The following is a 20,069-nucleotide window of genomic DNA, read 5'->3' on the forward strand; positions in this document are numbered from 1 at the left end:
GTATGGTAACAGTTCTAAGTAGGGTTGTTTTTAGAAGCGCAGACAACAAACGAGGCGGTCTATTTCAGCATAGCCTGTGATCACAGGAAGGATTTTGGAACTGTGAGAGCAGGACAACTCCAGGCAATGTATTCTATGTCACTCGGTGCTTTAAGGATTTTGCTTTTGTCTCAGAAACCTGGGTGCTGTGAAGGATTCTTTGGTCCAGACTGCACGCCGTGCCCAGGGGGATACACTAACCCATGCTATGGCCGGGGAAACGTAAGTATGAAAGATCCTGCTGTGCTGCAGTGAGAAGTTGAGTCAGGGTGGTTAGAAAGAGCAGTTTGCTTATTTCTTTTGGAATGGCAATGTAGGGTATTTTTTCTTTATGGTAACAGTTGTTCTAGGTAAGTGTAATTCTGGGTTTGTGCTCCAGGCGTGAGCCCAAAGCATTGGCCGCAGAACATCCAAGGAAGATGGCACGTACTCATCAGTGGGCTTTAGCTTTTCAGCTCTAATGTGAATCCTGTCGTGGCTTTTGAAGGCAGCCCTGACTAAGTGGGATTTTGTATTACTACCATTACTCTCCAAAGTCCTGTTTTTTACTGCAACTGTCAAAAGTGCTTTTGATAAATATCAATACCTTGGCTTTCCCTTCGTTTGCTGAGTTTCTGTGTCTTTTGCATTTTGTTTCTTTCCAGTGCAGCGATGGCATAGATGGGAATGGCAACTGCCAGTGCTTTGAAGGTTTCAAAGGAATAGCCTGCCACATCTGTTCAAACCCAAACAAACATGGCGAGAACTGCGATGAAGGTTGGTGGTTCTGAGAGAGAGACTACAGCAAAATGTAGGGCAAAGGTACAGAGCAGGTTTGTGTATCCAGGGTTCGCCTCATGCAAGACCAGTGCTGTGAAATAAGGGATGGAAATGTCATTGCAAGTGTCCCATCAAACAGCAGTAGAGAAAACATGGCTAGTATGACATTGGTAATACAGGTCTTGGAAACTGGACAAATGTAGGTGTGCAACTTTAGTGCATATCTCTCCTGTTAAAAAGAAAAGGCATTTTCATTTCCCACTTAACAAGGACCTTGTGTTTGATGATCTAAGTTTGAGCCTGTCTTTAGAAACCTCTTGGACCCAGGCAGTCCCAGTGTCTGTTCCCTAGCCATGTTTTGGTGAATGTCTCTCAGCTGGCACCCCTCTGTTGAGAACTGGGATGATCATTTGATGTCACAGGGGACTGTGAAGGAAAGATGAGAATCTACAAAACCCCATTGGTGTGGTGGCTTCAGGTCTGATCTTTCTTGACAGATTGTGGCTGTGTCCACGGGGTGTGTGACAACAGGCCTGGCAGTGGGGGTGTGTGTCAGTCCTGGTCCTGTAAGGAAGGCTATACTGGAAAATTCTGTGACAAGACCTCCAAGAACTGTGGCCCGAGTGGGCTGTCCCAGTACTGCCATCAGGATGCTGTCTGCAGCCTCAATGACACAGCAAGGTCAGTCCTTCTGGCACACACATTCAGGTGGGCATGTTGTCATTGTATGCACAGTGGCTGTGAGTCTGCCAACCCTGCAATTGTGTGTATCTTTGTGTACCTGTTGCACAGAATTGCTCAAGTGATGCAGCCAACCTGCGACATTAGAGATCAGGTTCTTGCTTTTTTGCAAGGCTCAAATTTGCTCTCTGCTGCCTTAAGAAGGGGTTGTACTATCTTTTGTCCTTATATTTTAAGGTGTATCTGCAGGGATGGATATGAAGGTGATGGGTTTTCCTGCCAGCCCATTGATCTGTGCAGCCGACCAGAACGAGGAGGCTGTTCTTTGAATGTAAGTGGGGTTGGACTACCAAAGTGTGCAGAAAGAGCACTGAACAGTCAGAGCAGAGATCCAGGACTCTCAGATTTGTTGGGCACTGGTCTTGTGCCTCTCTTTCCTTATCTGTAAGGTGGGGCATAATAACAGCTATCTCAAGACAATCATTGTAAGGAGATCAGTCATTTGGTTGGTAGCCAAATGCAACATCCCAGGGATGAGTTGGCTGGTTGTCCAAATGTGTTGGCAGCCACAGAGATAAGCTGCACAGGTTTTTGTTTTGCATTCCTTTTCCCCTCATGCTCTCTTAATGTGCTGTATCTTGTAGCTCAGGCTGTAGCTTGGCTGTGAGTTCCAACTCATATTTCTAGTAACCTCCAAAACTACATTGTCATCCTTAGTAAAGAGCTGTGGTTCTGCACAGTGGAAGCAACCACCAAACGCTCAGATCTCTCTGTGATTTTGATCCCTCAGTGAGAGGAAAGCATAGAAGGAAATAGGATGGCACTGGGTATATGGTAAATCTTTGCAGATAGAGAGCTGCAATCATTGCTGCCTCCATGTCTGGGCGGAAAATTGCACTCCTCCTCTTCAGGGAATATTTTTTCTGTAATGGAGAGCTTTTGGGGGTGACAGGGAATGCCCCAGGAGTTCTGAGCCACCTTAAACACAAGTGTCCACCTTTCTGAAAACACGGAATGTTTCCAGGATCACTATGATGGTATCCTCTAGGCCATTTCTGAACAAGATGCTTCCAGCCCCCTTCCCCGATGCTGCAATCAGAGCTGATCATTCAGAAACTCTCCTCAGTCTGATGAAGGAGATTCGTCTCTGCACCTGCACAGCATTCCTTCCTCTCCTCTGCTGAGTGTAATGCTTTTCTCTCCCTTCTCCTGCAGGCCCTGTGCACCAGTACTGGCCCAGGCAATGCCACCTGCCAGTGCAACGTGGGCTGGACTGGAGACGGGAAGGCCTGTGTGGCCATAGACAACTGCATGCAGGAGAGCAGAGGGAACTGTCACATCAATGCTGACTGCATTTATATCGGCCCTGGTCAGGTATGGGCTATGCTAAGCAGACTGATGGTGGACCTGCATGATTCCTAAGCTGTGGAATTGCTGAAGATAGAAACTGGGCTGGCCATCAGCAAAGCCTGATTGTTTGCTGCCAGAAACACAGCTCCTGCTAGGCCCTCACAGGGTACTTGGTGGTGGGGGGGCACTGGTATGTTTGAGGCTGCTATACTACTCTGATGCTCCTGTGCAGCTAAGGGAAGGGACTACAACTTCATAACAAGGCATTGGTTGCTGTGCCCGACTTGTTCCCAGATCTCAGCATTGTCTCTAGGCAGTGCTAATCACAGAATCACAGAATCACAGAATGGTAGGGGTTGGAAGGGACCTCCAGAGATCATCGAGTCCAACCCCCCTGCCAAAGCAGGTTCCCTACAGCAGGTCGCACAGGTCGGCATCCAGGCAGGTCTTGAACATCTCCAGAGAAGGAGACTCCACCACCTCCCTGGGCAGCCTGTTCCAGCGCTCCGTCACCCTCACCGTAAAGAAGTTCTTGCACACATTTGTGCGGAACTTCCTATGCTGCAGTTTCCAGCCGTTTCCCCTTGTCCTGTCTCCACTCACCACTGAAAACAGTCTGGCCTCGCCATTCTGCCCCCCACACCTTAGATATTTATAGACCTGGATCAGGTCCCCTCTCAGTCTCCTTTTCTCAAGGCTGAACAGACCCAGTTCACTCAGCCTTTCCTCATAGGAGAGATGCTCCAGGCCCTTCACCATCTTCGTGGCCCTCCGCTGGACTCTTTCCAAGAGATCCTTGTCTTTTTTGTACTGGGGAGCCCAGAACTGGACACAGTACTCCAGATGAGGTCTTACCAGGGCAGAGTAGAGGGGGAGGATCACCTCCTTCGACCTGCTGGACACGCTCTTTGCAATGCACCCTAGTAAGCCATTGGCCTAAGATGTACAGAAAATCCCACGTGGCTGTTTGGAAAGTCGGATAGGGCGTCTTTGAGGTTGGAGAAGGTTGTGTGGGAAGGAAGCTTGTTTCTCAAACTGGTTGATGCTTTTCCCCACTGAGCAAAGGGAGCATTGGACCACAGGCTCAGAAATGGTGCCAGATCTTCAGCAGAACATAGCTTTTCCAGCTGCCTCATACACAGGAAGCTTTGAAATGAAATGTCTTCTCATTCTGTTCGCAAAGTCTGTGTTGTTCTCTGAAAAGCTGGAAACAGATGGAAACTGTAATTCCCAAATGTCCCTCTCACTGCCAAGCAGTGCAACAGATCAGTGCACTTGAGTAATCATGCAGCATGCGTGCTGTAGTAGAGTATGATGCCTTGCTAAGAACTATCTCTGCATTTTCAGCTCTTGATGAAGAAAACTAGGTAAAATCAATTAAGAATAGATTTTGCTGCCTAATAGCTGTTTTGGGTTGCAAATGAAGATGCTCTGATAGATCTGAAATGTCTCTTTCCTGCAGAGTAAGTGTGTCTGCAAGAGAGGTTATGCTGGTGATGGCCACAACTGCGATGCAATCAACCCATGTCTCCTGGACAACGGTGGCTGCCATGACCTGGTGAGTAGCTGAAGAGGCTGGCATGGCAATGGAGGTTCCTCTGGTTCCCTGTCACAGCTGTTCCCAGCCATGGCACCCAGAGTATTGCAGGAGTTGATGTTGCATCATCCTGCTGGCATGCCTCTGAGGTTATAAAGATTTTTTGATCTCTGATCTACCTAGGGAGATCCTCTGATTTCTGTGAGTACACAACACAAAGCAATCAACTAGGCCTTGCTGTGTAAGGTATAAATTCAGTGGCATGTGAAGGCTAGAGGAGGAATATGTTTGTGTGTGCTCCTTTAGCCCAGGTGTGGGAGGCCAGTGTTTGATTCCTAGGTCAGTGTAACACTTCATAACCTGTGTTTGCTCTCCAATTTCTCCTTCTGTTGTGTTTGCAGGCCATGTGTGTACCCCTTGGAGGAGGGGAGAGGTCTTGTGCCTGCCCTGAAGGCTATGTTGGAGATGGCATGACATGCTATGGGGATGTTCTGAAAGTGAGTAAAGAATAAGTATCAGAGGTCTTCTTGAGGTCAGCGAGAAATGGCTCTCTCCCCTCTCCCTTTTCTGTTGACTGAAGCTGACTTCTCCCAGTGCCAGACAACACAGTTTATTTTTGCCTAAGACCACAGAAGCACTAGTTATACCAAGGCCGATGTGTTCAATAAATCATTGGCAGTACTTTCCAGGCTGTTTTACCCCTGTCTGTCCTATGCAGTACTCTCTATTGCTTGGAAAATTTTTCAGTTCAGAGTTAGCTAGGCCTATTTTCTGCCACTAGAAATATCAAAATCCGTTGTGGATTCAATCCCTCTCCCTGGTAAACAGCAGCAATTGCAGACAACATGAAAATAACTTATTTAGGTATATATATTTTTTAATGGGTAAAATACACATATTTGTAATGGCTGGAGTTTGGCCTCAAGAGCACCCATCCCTCCATATGATACAAGGTGCACTTAAGGTTGTGAGGTGGAAAAGGAATGCCAAAGTCACTACTGATGGATGGGCTCCTGTCCCCTGCTGTGGGACTCCCAGTCCGGCAGCCCTGGTGCTCAGTTGAGGTAACCCTTCTTTTGTTTCTCTTTGGAAGGAGCTGGCCAGGAGTTCCCACTTTGCAGGCTTCTATGACTGGGTTAAGGTAAGAACTTTGGATTTCATGATGGAGTAAGGCTGTGAAAAGACAGTGATGTATGGCATCTCACTGAGCCTTTGTTCAGCCGTATGCACAGCTTTAGGGAGGGATAATTTCGGTCCCTCCTATAAAAGTGGTGCTCAGTGTTCAGAAAGAATTTATGGATTTGATTGAAGGGATTTGAAAAGTAATTGAAATGTGAAAGTAGAGCTTAAAGTTGCAGACTTCTCCTCGGCAAACAGGTGTCAGGTGTTTCAGCTAAACTCCCATTTGATTGCCAACAGCTCTCGTACCACATGGCAGGAGAGCCTGCTCTGCAAACACTGTCTTTCTGCATGCCCATCCCACAGGACTGCAGAAGCAGGGTGGCTGTGGGTTATATTTTAAGGAACAGATGTGGCACTGGCACGTCTTATTTGTTCATCTTTGTGCTTTCGACAACAGAAATCTCTCTTCAGCATCCCAGCAGGAACCAATGTCACTGTCCTGGTGCCATCAGAGGAAGCTATCAAAAGCTTGAACAAGAGTGAGAAAGATTTCTGGCTGACCCCCTACATGCTGCCATTTTTAGTCAGGTACAAGCAGAGTCCTGCCTTTGCTTTCCTATGCCTGACAATGGTAACAAAACTGTACATGCTCAATAAAGAGTTATGGAGAGCTAAACACAGAAACATAGTTAAATGTATAGTGGGCAAATAATAGAGTATGTATTTGGAATGTAACAGAGCTCAGGCAATTGGAAGTGGATTTATTTTTGGGTAGGCAGGAAGAGATTTTCCCTGTCATAAGGATGTGTAAGGCCAAGTAATTCCTTGTCATTCTAACCACGTGCTTACCTGCTTCATATGAGAGGTGTGTGAATGGTGGGTGAGATGACCTGATCTCACGTTGTTCTGAACAGCATCCTCACCGTTTCTTTATCTGCCTGCATTCCCTTCAGGGCCCACTTTCTTGAAGGTGTCTTCACTGAGGAAAAGCTCAGAAAGTACGACAGGCCAGAATTACCCACCCTCAACCCGCGGACCAAATGGCAGATAAACACTGAGAGTGGTGTAAGAGTTTCTTCTATAATGAGCGTGTGCAGCATCAAATTAAACCTCCCAAGAACTGCTGTAACCACTGGAGAACATGGCTGGGTCACTGGTGGATTCCAACATAGGAATCTTCTAAAAACTGCACCCAGATTCATTGTGTGCAGCCTTGAACAATGCATCAGGTTTGCATGTGCCTGGCGATTTCTGATGCTTCTGCTCCTCTCTCTGATAATTTTGCAGGTATTCACCATTCAGAATGCAAGTCTAGTTGTCAGTGACATCCCTGCCAGCAATGGCATCATTCACATACTCAGCAAGGTACGTTGGTGTATGTCACACTAGGAAGTACACTTGCAGCAAGTTCGTGTTGGCAACATTTGAGATGGAGGCAAGGAATAATATATATGTGGACAGTTAGAACAATAATGACAAAAATACACTTGATTGTCACAAGGTCCTGACAGATGTTTCCTGTATACTGGTGTTTAAGTATATATCTCTGGGACAAGTGGGAAAGGAGTTCCTCTTCTCTCGGCTTATAGAAGAAGAAGAGTTAAGACTTGCAGAATTGTGCCAAATGAGGCACAATGTCTACTTGCTTTTCTTGCAAGCGGGGCAGAAATTATTTCCCTCGGACTCTCTTGCACGAACTTGCTGATGAGCTTGTTTTTTTTCTGCAGGTTTTGTTGCCACGTTTAGGAGACATCCCACCCAGTCCTCCAGGGCTGCAGGAACAGCTCGATGCAGTTGCCTCATTCAGCACATTCAAGAAGCTGCTAGAGGTAAGCAGCTCTGTTGTGGTTGTCAGAACAGATGTCAGCAAGTTCCCAACTCACCCTTTGCAGGTGGGCCTAAACTTTGACCAACTGGTGAGTAAAGGAAGATCATCTGTTTCCCATCATCCCAAAGTGATCTTCTAGAGAAGATCTTTTCAGCAGTCAAAGGACTTATACTTACAGCTAGGTCCCTATATCATCTTATTACAATGGAAGATGACCAATCTACTGCAGACACTCATATGCTTGTAGGAGGTAAAGAAACCTTGAGGAAAAGGTAGACTTGTTAATAATCAAGTAAGTGTGCTCTGGTTAGCCTGGGGAGGGAGCAAGCAGTTAGACACATATGACTGCACAGAAGTTGTATCCCCATTTTTCAAGCATTTCCTCTAGTGCTTTTGCCTTTGTAATTGATTTCATGTGCAGTCTGGCTTCAGTAAGTACAGGTGTAATTGCTAATATCAATGTGTGGCCTTTTTTAGCAATACCAGCTCATTGGAAAAATTGAGTCCTCTGAAAAATACACAATCTTTGTTCCTGGAAACCATTCCATCGAGGAGTACTGCCACGCTGCCAATGTCACACAGTTGGTAAGCTCACTGCTTGCTTGTAGCCCAACATGTACTGCTGTTTTTGCAGGGGCATCTGTGCTATCAGATCATAAACTTGAGCTCAGAAAGATTTGAGTATGGATAGGAGGATCTGATGCTATAAGCCAGGAGAAATGTGGCAGAGAAAAATGAGAGGGAGGGTTTCCTGTGATGTTACAACGGGATGTGAAAAGCCTGCTGGGACTCCACATGCAAACTTATGAATAAATTTGCATATGATGGATGGCAGAAGATATTCTGCATGCTGGCTGGCCATGGCACGTATCTGCCAATTTAATACCTTTTGAAAGGCTCCGAAGAACTTTTGTGGCTTCATCCAGTGAAAGAGCCATCACGGTGTGATCAGTAATTACTATGCCCTGTGGACTTCATTAGCTCTAGAGAATGCTTATTAACTCTTCTTATGCCAGACCTTTGACTGAACGGTAGTCTAGGAAGTCAAGAGTCCTATCATTTGTTTTTTTATTTCATTTTCTTTTGTTTTGTGGATTTAGGACAATGAGACAGTGCAGTTCCACACTGTACTGGGAGAGAAACTCTTGCCGACAGATTTGAGAAGTGGAGTCCATAAGAACAGCATGTTAGGGCTCTCCTACTGGTTAATGTTTTATCAAAACAGCACCCAGGTAAGGAGGGAAGGCTCTTCTGCTTCTGATGCCCCCATATCTGTTTTGGATACTCTTACATTTCCAGACTGTGGCTGTCTGTCAGTCATCAAGCAATCCATGCAAAAGAGTTGAAGGTTATCATCTCAGTCCTTTCCTTCTCCTTTGCAGAAGTTTGTCAATAATATTCCTTTGGATGGAAAAGTCTTTGAGACGAGGAATGGCATTTTAATCGGGGTTTCACAGGTCCTCCAGATACAGAAGAATCGTTGCACTGCCAATACCACCACTATACAAAGGGTAATGATGATTTCCAGTTTGCTGGCTGCAAGTTCAAAATACATGGGAGTCACGACCAAAGTCCAACCTCCGTCTATCTTGTGGCTTTTGGCCATCTGAAGATTGTAGGGTCAGATGAGGCAGAACTGCATGCGGGAACCTCAGGTTGCAGACAGTCCTACCTCAGCAGAGAGTGTCGGGAGGGGGATGATGTATTAATTATCTTTTCAGCTTTGTTTAGTGGTACAGTCTCACTGCCAGAGTGCAGAAATAAGACCTTGTGTGGAGCCTTTGACAACAGCCAGGAGCAGGGGGACCGGCACTGTGATTTTTCTTCTTTCAGTGTTTTGAGTCATGGAGATGAAAGCATCTTTGTCCCGGCCAGCAGCCTGTACAGCACCATTTGTAGTCCAGGTGTCTTGGTGCTACACGGGCAGAGGGCACACATGTGACTTGTCCTGTTCTCTGTGCCCTAGTCAAGGTGCGGCAAATGTGAGAAGGGGATCAAGTGTCCTCCAGGATCAGTTCTCGTGGTGAGTTCATGTGGCATCTCACAGGCTGCTTGCTGGTAGTGCTTTGATGTCCTTTTATAACTCTACGGGTGTCATCTTATTACCTGAAAAGTTCTGTCCTTGAGTCCTCCATGGCTTGTTAATTAGCAAAGCTTGAAAGAGAAAGCAGAAACCAAGGGAATTTTATGCAGGAAAAAACACAAATGTGAACTGTGAGACTCCTTACAGGGGTGGCACTGGGCCTTTGCCTGAATTTCAGGACTACTTCAAAGCAGCAGTGGAGAGTTTCCCCTGGTAGGGACGACAGTCAGATTTCTTTGATCTCTTCCTCTTTGGATGTTATCTCCAAGGACAGGTGTGCCAATAGCAGTTTCCTAGGCTGTGGATGTGTTCATGGAGATTGGCTGGTTGAACCTGCAGCTTGTTTGTGAGTGAGTGACAAACACTCAGAGAGGAACACAATCACCGTTTCATCTTTCTGCTGGCTGTGAAATGCCACATCTGATTATTTTTAGGCTTCATTACTCTATGCCAAAAATTTGCCAACCACTTTTTCTCAGTTATTCGTGTTGACATGCATACCACAGATCTGTCAGGTAACGAGGCAGGCCGTGTGGGCAACCTCACACCAGGCCCAGAGGTGGCTCACTACTGTCAGCCTACAGTATCCAGATTTTAGGGCTGTTCTTGGAGGGTAAAAAGCTTCATTCCTCTGTTAAGCAGGAGCGCTGCTGTATGCACCAGAATGGATACAGTCTGTCTATTGCAATGTTTGCTATATGTATCTATGTTAATTATATTGGCAGGAATTTCCAGGAAGCAAGAATCTCCCTCGCTGTAATCTGCGCTCTGGGGACATTGGTTGCCATTTCATCTGTGCAAAAGTTTCTCTGGTAAGAAAAAATGTTTGGTTTTCAAATAAAAGCAAGTAGGGCATTAGAAACACAGCTGTGGAAACAGCCTGTGCTGGACTGACATCCTGGCTGAACGTGTGCCACTGCACAGCTGAGACAGGTTTGTCTGGGCATTGCTCTCCATCCTGGAGATAGAGGGCACCGGAGGAAAAAACTAACGGAAATGTCTGTGCAGTGAGGGACTGTGGTCTGCTGCTCTTTCATTGTTACCTTGGGTTTTGCTGTAGAGGAAGAGAAGGAGTTGAATGTTTATAGTCAGATTTCCTAAGGAAATGAGGCATGACTGGTGGTATTTGACTTGTGCATGTGCCCTTCTGAACAACCGATGAGTAATTGCAGCTAAAGTGAGGAACAGGTTTCCCCATTACTGTGCCCTCACCAGTTCTGTGAAAACATAGATGGGGAGAAAATTCCTGAAGAGGAAATGGTAAAAAGAAAGGCCTGTGTGAATTTGACCCCTCTCTTGGTTGCTGAAACAACTCCCTGGGAAGTTTGGTGGGAATGGAAAATTGGGAAGGGACAGAGGCAGTTGGTAATACCGTGCCCACAGCCAGAGCTTCAGTCATCCCAGCCCCCTCTGGGCACTTCTGCCTCTCCCCTGGATTATGTTTCTCTTCACTTCTATTTCCCAATTAGGTCCCATCGTGGCTGCCTCCCTCTGTGGGTGAATGCAGAGAGAAAGCAGTGAAATGAGGCTTCAGAACCGAAGCACTCTCTGTCAGAACCTCTTTCTGCTCAACGCAGTCTCACACTGATGGGACGCAGGGAATGCAGGCAGGAGATGAGCTGGATGTGCATGGGGCTGAATGTTTGTGTCACCAAATGACCAGCATTGCTCAAGCAGCCATATACATCCTTCACATGAGGTCTGGGCAGCTGAGAGCCCCATTCTGGGGGGGTCATTCCACCCTACCTGCATACAGCTGCTGTTCTCATGTGTTGGCACAAGTGACGTCTGTTGCATTGAGGAGCAGAGTGTCTTCCTCAATAAAGCCACGAGCCTGGGGGACATGCTACATCTGTGCTGCATCAGACAGCTCACCCCAACCTGCCTTTGTTGGTTCACAGAAGTCTGTCTGCTGCCCCGGCTACTACGGACACATGTGTGAGATGTGCCCAGGAAAGCCAGGCCGGTGGTGCTCCGGGAACGGGGAATGCCTGGACGGCATCGAGGGCAGCGGGGAGTGCCAATGCCTGGAAGGTTTCCACGGCACTGCTTGTGAAATGTGTGAAGTGGGCCGCTATGGAGCTGACTGCAAATCAGGTGACAGCAGTAGTTATTTTGCAACTCATGTTCTGCTCGCAAGGGGAGAAATGCGGGCCCACAACCCACACAACAGGCCCACAGCTGGTGGCCCGACAAGGAAGGGTTGTGGGAATGAGTGCTCGTGATCAGCCACTTGTGGCCCCATTTTCATCCTTGAAGGAGTAACCACTGCTCTGCTGCTCATCCTGCTGCTTCCCAAACTGCAGGGAGTAGAGCTGGTCTGCTCCTGGTCACTGGGATCTGACAGTGAAGGAACGAAAGCCAATGCTCCTGTAGTATTTTCTATATGGCAGCTAGAGGCATTGGATTAGGAATAGAGAAGACACTGAAATGGCAGTGAGATTCTGCTTTTGAGACCTGGTTGGTTTGGTAATGAGGATCATCTATTCTTACCCCACAGAATGTGCTTGTGACAATGGCATATGCAACGATGGACTGCAAGGGGACGGGAGCTGTGATTGCTTACCTGGGTGGAAGGGCCCAAGCTGCCAAGAAAGTACGTGAATGTGGTGGGTCTGGTGGTGCAACATCACTGTTTTGACAGAGAAATCAGAGTAATTCTCTTTAGCTGCTAGAGCAATTCTGTGTTGGCTGAACAAGGTGACCACAGTTGTGTGTGCTTGCATCCCCCAGAAGGTTTGTTAGGCTGTGCTAATTCATGCTTGCACATCTGTGGTGTGACTTCCCCAGCAGCACATAAGCCTTAATGTTATTTGTTCTGGGTTGGCCATGACTCCTGTTACTTGCCTAAGAAAGTGACAGTGCTTGATTTGAAACTTCCAAAGTGCCCCAGTGTGTCTGCTGGATTGCTCAGGGGCTCATTGGTTTAGGTGAGCACAGCCTATGGTCTACAGCTCTCAGCAAATCTGTCACTGTGTGGTAGTGGTATGACAAAGATGGTTGTTCTGGGATTTGGGATCATGATTATCACAGGGATAGGGGGATTTTAAAGGTTTGCACCCAAAGCTTGAGTGTGTAGTGACATCAAATGTTTAGGGAACATTTAGAAATGGAAACTGAGTGGAGCTGTCCTATTAATCCAAATGTAAAACACAAAAGAAAACCATGTTTTACTTTGAATGGAGCAAATCCAAAGGAATAACAAGATTTCAGTCCTTGCTTCATTCCTAGCAGTTTTGAGGCCCCATCACCGATCAGGGCGTGAGCATGGCAGGGAGAATGATTGGAAGGAGCTTTGCTGTAGATGGCAGAAACATCCTCAGCGAGTGCTGTACTGGAAATGCCACGTCACGTTTGTGTTTTCTCTTGCAGGAATTGAGGTGGATTTATGCAATAGCACTTGCCATCAGATGGCTAAGTAAGTACAGCCACAGGACTGGGTCATTTTGTGCTTGGATATGCTTTACAGAAGACTGATTCTGTGTGTCAGGCATCTCAGAGGGTTTGGAGACAGTTTCTGCTCTTTTGTGATGCATAAATGTCTGTTTCATTCTTCAGTCTTTTTGGTGCTAAGCCCCATCCACTTTCCCTTAAGGTTTTATTTGAATATAAAATCTTTCCAAACAGATTCCATGCGTGCGGATGAGAGAAAGCAGAGACTCTGAGCAGCTCTAAGCCTGTCCTTAGTCGTGCAGCAAAGCAAGCTGCTGACAAGCCCCCTCTGTCTCTCTGGTCCCCACAAAAAAATCCTGTGGGCTGATGGGTTTCAAAGGAGCTCTTGCTGCCTTCTCCATCCATTACCTGCTCTCTGATTTTGTGGCACTGGGACACAGCCACCTGCATGGCACCACGCTGAAGCATGTGTCTGGGCAGGGGGTGAAGCCTGTGCCCGGGTGCCGGCTCCTTGTCCTGCTTCTGCAGTGGTCCTAGGTGGTTATGAGAGCCTCTGTCAGACCTGCCCCAGAATTTAGGCATTAGGTCTGAGTGACAACAGATGTCATTCAGGCCCCAGTGAGCAGAGGGTTCTCTTTGGGCATGTACCAGCTTATAGTCCTCCCTGCAGTCTGATAGATGAGCAAAGCACCCTGTGGAGATCTGCTGACTTGTTTGGCTCCTTGCTGACATGTATGAGACCCAGCAGTGCTGTCCAGGAGCTTTGTTCCAGATCTTTGTGTGACTGTCCAAGGCCACAGGCTCATTTCTGGATGCAGCCAGATGGTTACAGGGTCCCAAAGTGGCTATTGCCAACCAGCTATCACCCCCCACCTGCTGGAGCACTCCAGTGCCTCTCCATAAGCATAATGAGCACTGGGTAGCTGGGGCAGAGAGGAAGGGGCCAAGCTACAGACAGGAGGCTCTGTGTTCTATGAGCAGTGCAGCTGTTAGGCAGCCTTTGTTTTGTGCAAACCTCTGCCATGCTGCCACAACGATGGGTCTCTTCTTCAAATGCTCTTCTTAGGTCTTGGGGTCTGCAAGACCTTTTGAGAGGAGGCTCAGGGGAGACCTTACTGCTCTCTATAACTACCTGAAGGGAGGCTGTAGTGAACTCGGGGTTGGCCTCTTCTCTTCCACTGACCAAGCAAATCAGAAGATGTACTCAGTGATTATTTTTCTCCATCTTGTTTCAGCTGCCTGAATGCCTCTGCAGATTCCCCACCTATGTGCTTCTGCTCTGCTGGGTACACAGGGAATGGGACGCATTGCACAGGTATGTCAAACATGGCCAAGATTTAAGGTTTGCAAACATCTGTAGAGTCTACGCACATACAAAGGTTTTGCAAGCGAGAGACAAAAAGGCAGGTGTAGCAGGGCAGTTCTTACTTCTTATGGACAGAAATGTATGTGAATGGATTGCACTCGTTCAGGTATAACAGCAACAGTGACAAAGCTATAGTGGTTTCGGCCAACATCCCTGTAATATGAATGCTTTGATTCCTTAAAATGTCACACTCCTCATGTTTGTTGGCCATGCTGAAATCAGGTAGAAGCAGTGCAGCATCTGTGCCAAAATGAAGTAGGATTTCAGGGAACTGCTCAGGAGCTGCATGTATCTGACTGCGTCAAATGAGAGACAAGAGCAGTAATGTTGTAGCTCAGAGTAATATTGTAGCAGAGAAATCAAAACATTGGTAGATGTCCTAGTTGATTTTCAGCATTGTCCTTTTTTGAAAATGGCTGAAAGGAAAAAGTGAAAATGCATGTACAGTGTGCAGGAAAGGATTTTTTGCTGGACTAATCGTTGGTCATCTGTATGCAAACGCGATGGAAAGACTTCTTAGTCTGGTGTGGGGTTTGTTTGAGCTCAGCATGACTTCTGAACTGCCCTCTCAGACCCAGGTGAATCCCCTGCCTTTAAAGTTTCATAGAGAAAGAAAGGGATTTAAATAAGACGATCTGATTTTTGTTAAGATGAACGATCATCCTGACCCTGTTTATCTTCCCTAGATGCTCTAAGTTGGTTCTGCTTCTTTTGTTTGCCATCACAGAAATAGATCCATGCACTATTGATCACGGTGGCTGCTCCATACATGCTGTGTGTACTAAAGTGTCCCCAGGAGAGAGAACCTGTGTCTGTAAGGAGGGCTATGCTGGCGATGGGACACTCTGCAGGGGTGAGTGCTCAGTTCATGTGTTGGTGATGGTGGAAAGACATGGCTCATGCAAAAGGGAATTTCAGGCAAAAAGCATTAACGTTTCAGGTCAAAACACCAAATCACTTGGCTGTTCTTTCTGTCTGTTCATGCAGACATTATTTCAGAGTCAGTAATTAGTGGCTGACCTTGATTCAACCATTTCTGCCTTTTGCTGGGGTGCATGCACACATTTCTGTGCACTTACATACGTACCTGCAGGGATGTGCTCAGAATTTTCCCAGGTCCTGAGGAGTGATGAGGTCACTGCTGCCCTGACACAGTGCCACCCGGAGATGTGCAGAGAGCCCTGGCTGCCCTCTGCACCTGTATCATTGGCTGGCCAACGTTCTGTGGTGCTCTGAGATGAGGCTGGAGCTGCAGGAGAGTCCAGCCCTCTTCTATCATTCCAAGCATGCTCAGATGGACATGGCATTCTCAGGGGGCAAATTTATCACAACTTAGAGACCCATGTGTGGCAAGAGTCAAACTCGCACTTCTTGCCTGTTCCTTTGCTTTTGCAAGTTGCTTTGCCATGAAGGTATTTCCAAAGCTGGGAAGGTCCTCCCTGTTGCTTTACCTCTTTGGATCACCAGTTCCCAGCTGCCTTGAGCAGCCCTCAGCAATAATGTGGCCTTATTGTTTTGCTGCAGAAATTGATCTTTGTCTTGAAAGCAGCGGGGATTGCCACATCAACGCAGAGTGTGTTAAAACAGGCCCAGGGAAGGTGAGTAATAAGATGGATGTCAGGGCAGAGATACTATGGAAGTTGTCACAGATGTGTCATTCTCCAAAAGACTGTCCTTCCCATGGCAATGCTAGCGTTGTACTTATTGCCTTCCACAAAGAACAGTTGCCTGGGCAGGACATGAAGAGCCTGCTGTTTCCTCAAAAGCAGATGCTTTCTGTTGACCAGAGGTTGGAGGTAGTATCAGGTTATGGTTGGAGGTAGTGTCAGGTTATGCTTGTTGACAGAAACATGACTTTCTTCATGAAGGAATGGAGTGTGGGACAGATGTTACAGCACATGTTTTCCATCCATTCAGCCATTGTGTGTTTTCTTTGTTGGGTCCAAGTTTCAGACCAAGCATTTGTTTTCCCTCCAGGTTGCCTGTAACTGTCTTCCTGGTTACAGTGGGGATGGTGTGAGACAGTGCAATCCCATCAACTTATGTGAACAGGTTTGTCTGCATTTTCCTATTACCAGGGTAAGGGTCACAGCCTTGAAGCACTTCTTTACCCAACAATTAAAAGCAAAGATGGGGTTAACCTGTTTGTTTAGAGCCAGCTGTCTTGCCTTCTTACACACATAAGGAATCTCACAGTGTCTGTGGCTTCTATTGCTTCTCACGATGACCTGCAAGTATCTCAGCCACATGGCACTAGGATGGGGTGTCCCTCTTTTGGGACAAGCAGTGCAGGAAGAGTGAAAGAGTGACAGAGTGGAAGGCATGTGGGCCTGTTTCTCTGCATCCATTTTGTGTGGAATGTGCTCAAAATTTGAAGTGTAAGCCTTTCACTTTTCTTGCTAGAACAATGGAGGCTGCAGTCCCTTTGGGCTCTGCAAATACACAGGCCCTGGCACTCGAAACTGCTCCTGCTCTTGGCACAGCATTGGAGATGGCTTCACCTGCCGTGGTAAAGTCTATCAGGTGAGAAACATGCACAGCATCTTTTGTGTTCAAGCCTCCTGCCCCACAGCAAATCTCCCTCCAAGCACAAGCTGCAGGTCTGTGTGAGTATCACTGTGTGTGCATGGTGTAGGAGGGAAGGTAGATCTGGGGTTCTGACTTGGGGTTGCAATTGCAGTAAAGCAACTTTGCTCCAGAGGGAGCTGCAGTGTGGACACCTTTGCTGTTCTGTTGGCAGCTGTGGCCATGCCTCCAATTGTGTCATGTTTTCTAACTGTGACAAGCAACTCTTTCCCTGGGAAATCCACTTCTCTCAGTCTGTGGGGTCAAGGCAGTTGTCCCTGGCTGGCAATAGCAGCATGTGGGATGCAGGCTAGAGGGAGGCATGGTCAGGATTCTCTCCAGCTCTGTTGCCAACTCAGCGGCTGTGCTTGGAAGAACTGGTGACCTTTCTGGTAGCAGCAAATGAAAAGCTATCAGAGATGATCAGTTATCATACCCACACAGAGATGGGAGAAAAGAGAGTGGCTCAGTTTTGTGCTCCTGTTCTGTGTTGTGTAGAGGAGGTTGCCTTTCTAAGCCTCTGTCTGCCACTCAGTACAGCATCCCAGAACTGCTGGTGGCGGCATACTGTGATTAAAAGGGATGTTCTATGAAGGACTTGAGGTGCCCCGTGAGCAACCCCTCAGAAGCTGCCAGCTTTCCATCCTCAGCAGTCCCTGCCCTCTTCATCTTGCAGCATCTCTGATGTGAATGGTCAGGCAGAGGTCACTGCCTGCTCTGTAACCTCCATGCCCACAGTGCTGACAGGGTGGGAAGGCAAGGCGATTCTGGTGTCAGAAGAACCGATATCTTACCAGAGTGGAAGAGTGACTTGGAGTGGAAGGGGCAGGTCACAGTGCTGGCTGGTTGGAAGGAGCTATGCTAACACCAGCTGTTTCTCTTTGTTTAAGGAACTTGCAAGGATAGAAGATGCATCTGTGTTCTTTAAGATGATACTGGTCAGTGACAAATAGCTTTGCCTTTGTCTGTCAGTTTCACCTAGTATTTTCTACAGAGAGTTTTGCTAACTGGAACTATGTTTGCTGTCCCACAAATGCTTCCTTGCCACAGGCAGAAAAAAACAAGGAGCTCAGTGGGGCAGGGCCTTTCACTGTCTTCATCCCACGGGCAGACTTCATAGGAAACTCTACAACTGTAAGTGTCCTCCCATCCCAGACACCCTCAGGATAGGCAAGCTCCAATTATTGCAGTGCCTTGAAGCAATGGGGTTGCACTGCAGAGTATTAAATGCATCCTCCATTCTCCATCAGTGTGAGGTTTGAAAGCCTCTCTGCTCCCAGTCTGGGCAGGGCTGGGCATGGGTCCTGCTGTAAGGAAATGCTTGCTAGGGGCCTTGTCTTGTAGTCCTCAGAGATGCTGCCAAATCAGTGATGTGCAATGACTTTCATTGCCCGTGGCTATGAAGGGTTGCTAATAGCAAGGCTTTAGAGTATCTGTTATGAAGACAGATTATTATTTTTTCCTTCCCCATGCCCCATACCCTGCCGTCCCACTTTCATTGGCCTCTTCCCTCCAGTCCCAAGAAGAGGAGACCTAAAGGAGGAGAGATCCTTATCCACAACCCCATGAACAGTTATTGACCAGCAGCTTTTTGGTGTTGGTGTGATGGAAGATCCTAACACCACCACCCTAACTCCTGTTGGGCAGTTTCACACCTCGAGTCCCAGCTTTTTTCCCATGCACTACACTCTCATTAAAGGAACAAATCCCAAGAACTGTGTATCACGGGCATTAATTGCTCGTGGACAGTGTACTTGTATGTTTTCCAGTAAGGCAATCTTTGCAATGTTGATTGAAACTTCCCCACATTCCTGAATGGATGTGTGCATTCACTGTGTTCTGGGGGAGCCAGCTTTCCTGCAAGAATGAGTCAGTGGGGCAGGCCAAGCAGAAAGGCTTGGGATAATCCAGGTCTCCCTCATTAAGTCTTTGCCTCCCTGGAGAGGCAAAGTGCCCCCAGTGTTCCTGTTTTGTCTCTGCAGTTTGAGGAGTGGAAGAGCAGAGGTCTTCTCCAGGAGCTGCTTCGCTACCACATGGTGGGATGCCAGAAATTGCTGTTGAGTGACCTGGAAGCCCAGGAGTCCCTTACATCTTTATCTGGCCATACGATAAAGATCACTGAGAAAGAGGTAGTTCACTGCCACCGTCTTCCCTTCCCTGTCCCGCTTGACAGCTTGTCACTTTTGCTGTCTTTTGAAGGCCTGCTGGTTGTGACAAGTAATGCCCACGGATGGCTCAGAGGGCAGTGCCCCACGGGAGCACCTCATTGCGTCCCTTCTCTCTCAGAATAGTATCTATCTCAATGATGAAGCCAAAGTGGTCACGAGTGACATCGTCGGTGTGAATGGGGTCATCCATTTCATCAACAAGATCCTCATTCCAAGTGACCTGGTGAGCCGTAACATTTCCTCACCGATCTCACAGGTAAGTCCAAAACCAAACTGCTGTGCTGAAGACAGGGCTGGGATCGTCCTCCCAGCAGCTCTGACACTGCTGCCCCAGTAAGCCCTGCTCCATGGATGCTGCTCCCTGCTGCTCCAAGCTGTGCAGGTGATGTCTGAGCACACAGGTCTGGCTTGTGAAGTGAAAGCATTTGTGGCACAGTGGTATTTGGGACAGAATACGATCAGAAAACAGTACAGAGTGTGGGGAGGAATCTCATCTTTGGTGCAAACCAGCACAGTCCTATTCCAGTGCAAAGACTGCATGCCAGTGTCTCTCTGGCACTGCTAAAACAAGCATTAGCAGTGCACAGCCACTGGATTTTACAGTAAATAACACACTATCTGTATAGCACAGTGAAAGTCATCCCAGTTCCCACCACAGCAGTCTGACCTGCACGAATCAGAAAAGTGGTGGCTGCTGCATTCCAGCATTTGCAGGGCCAAATCCATGGCACAGCCACAAGGAATGAATGCATTGTGTTTACCTGCTGTGATTGTTAACTGCCTGGGGGGACAAACTGGCACAGCAGCTCCAGTCCCAGAGGCATTTGGTGACAATTTTTCTTCTCGCTGCAGCTGAACATCACAGAAGCAGCAGAGACCTTTGGGTACACCATTTATAGCAAGTTGCTGAAGGTGAGCCATGCCTCCTGGGGAGCTGCTGTGAACACTTTGGCCTTTTTCTTCATATCCCTTCTTGTCTTGGACAGGATGCGGAGCTGCTGCCGCTGATCAGTAACCCCCTGCACAGACCTTTCACCATGCTGTGGCCTACAGATGCTGCATTTAATGCCCTCCCAGAGAAAAGGCAGCAGTGGCTGTACCACAGGGAGCACCGGGGCAAACTGGCCTCCTACCTCAAGGCACACATGATCAGAGGCACGAAGGTAAACATAACAGCA

The 20,069-nt window shown here is 47.5% G+C and overlaps 1 protein-coding gene across 1 annotated transcript in view; it reads left to right on the forward strand.

Moving 5' to 3' along the window:
• STAB1 (stabilin 1) overlaps positions 1-20,069 on the forward strand; it is a 51,735-nt gene that overhangs the window by 24,974 nt on the left and 6,692 nt on the right. Inside the window, exons 21-51 of the mRNA XM_042823474.1 lie at positions 175-261; positions 684-795; positions 1,296-1,479; positions 1,717-1,810; positions 2,695-2,853; positions 4,292-4,387; positions 4,768-4,863; positions 5,460-5,507; positions 5,946-6,076; positions 6,442-6,553; positions 6,776-6,853; positions 7,216-7,317; positions 7,794-7,901; positions 8,417-8,548; positions 8,699-8,827; positions 9,283-9,339; positions 10,125-10,211; positions 11,301-11,496; positions 11,900-11,995; positions 12,772-12,817; positions 14,028-14,107; positions 14,886-15,011; positions 15,683-15,756; positions 16,136-16,210; positions 16,562-16,681; positions 17,614-17,661; positions 17,774-17,857; positions 18,706-18,852; positions 19,010-19,147; positions 19,744-19,803; positions 19,878-20,054. Of these exons, the coding sequence (XP_042679408.1) occupies positions 175-261; positions 684-795; positions 1,296-1,479; positions 1,717-1,810; positions 2,695-2,853; positions 4,292-4,387; positions 4,768-4,863; positions 5,460-5,507; positions 5,946-6,076; positions 6,442-6,553; positions 6,776-6,853; positions 7,216-7,317; positions 7,794-7,901; positions 8,417-8,548; positions 8,699-8,827; positions 9,283-9,339; positions 10,125-10,211; positions 11,301-11,496; positions 11,900-11,995; positions 12,772-12,817; positions 14,028-14,107; positions 14,886-15,011; positions 15,683-15,756; positions 16,136-16,210; positions 16,562-16,681; positions 17,614-17,661; positions 17,774-17,857; positions 18,706-18,852; positions 19,010-19,147; positions 19,744-19,803; positions 19,878-20,054 (3,279 nt within the window). The remainder of the gene's footprint in view (positions 1-174; positions 262-683; positions 796-1,295; positions 1,480-1,716; positions 1,811-2,694; positions 2,854-4,291; positions 4,388-4,767; positions 4,864-5,459; positions 5,508-5,945; positions 6,077-6,441; positions 6,554-6,775; positions 6,854-7,215; positions 7,318-7,793; positions 7,902-8,416; positions 8,549-8,698; positions 8,828-9,282; positions 9,340-10,124; positions 10,212-11,300; positions 11,497-11,899; positions 11,996-12,771; positions 12,818-14,027; positions 14,108-14,885; positions 15,012-15,682; positions 15,757-16,135; positions 16,211-16,561; positions 16,682-17,613; positions 17,662-17,773; positions 17,858-18,705; positions 18,853-19,009; positions 19,148-19,743; positions 19,804-19,877; positions 20,055-20,069) is intronic.

This window comes from Centrocercus urophasianus, unplaced genomic scaffold (assembly GCF_019232065.1).
Source record: "Centrocercus urophasianus isolate 14NV4802_14NV808 unplaced genomic scaffold, USGS_Curo_1.0 seq_22, whole genome shotgun sequence".
Taxonomy (NCBI): Eukaryota; Metazoa; Chordata; class Aves; order Galliformes; family Phasianidae; genus Centrocercus; species Centrocercus urophasianus.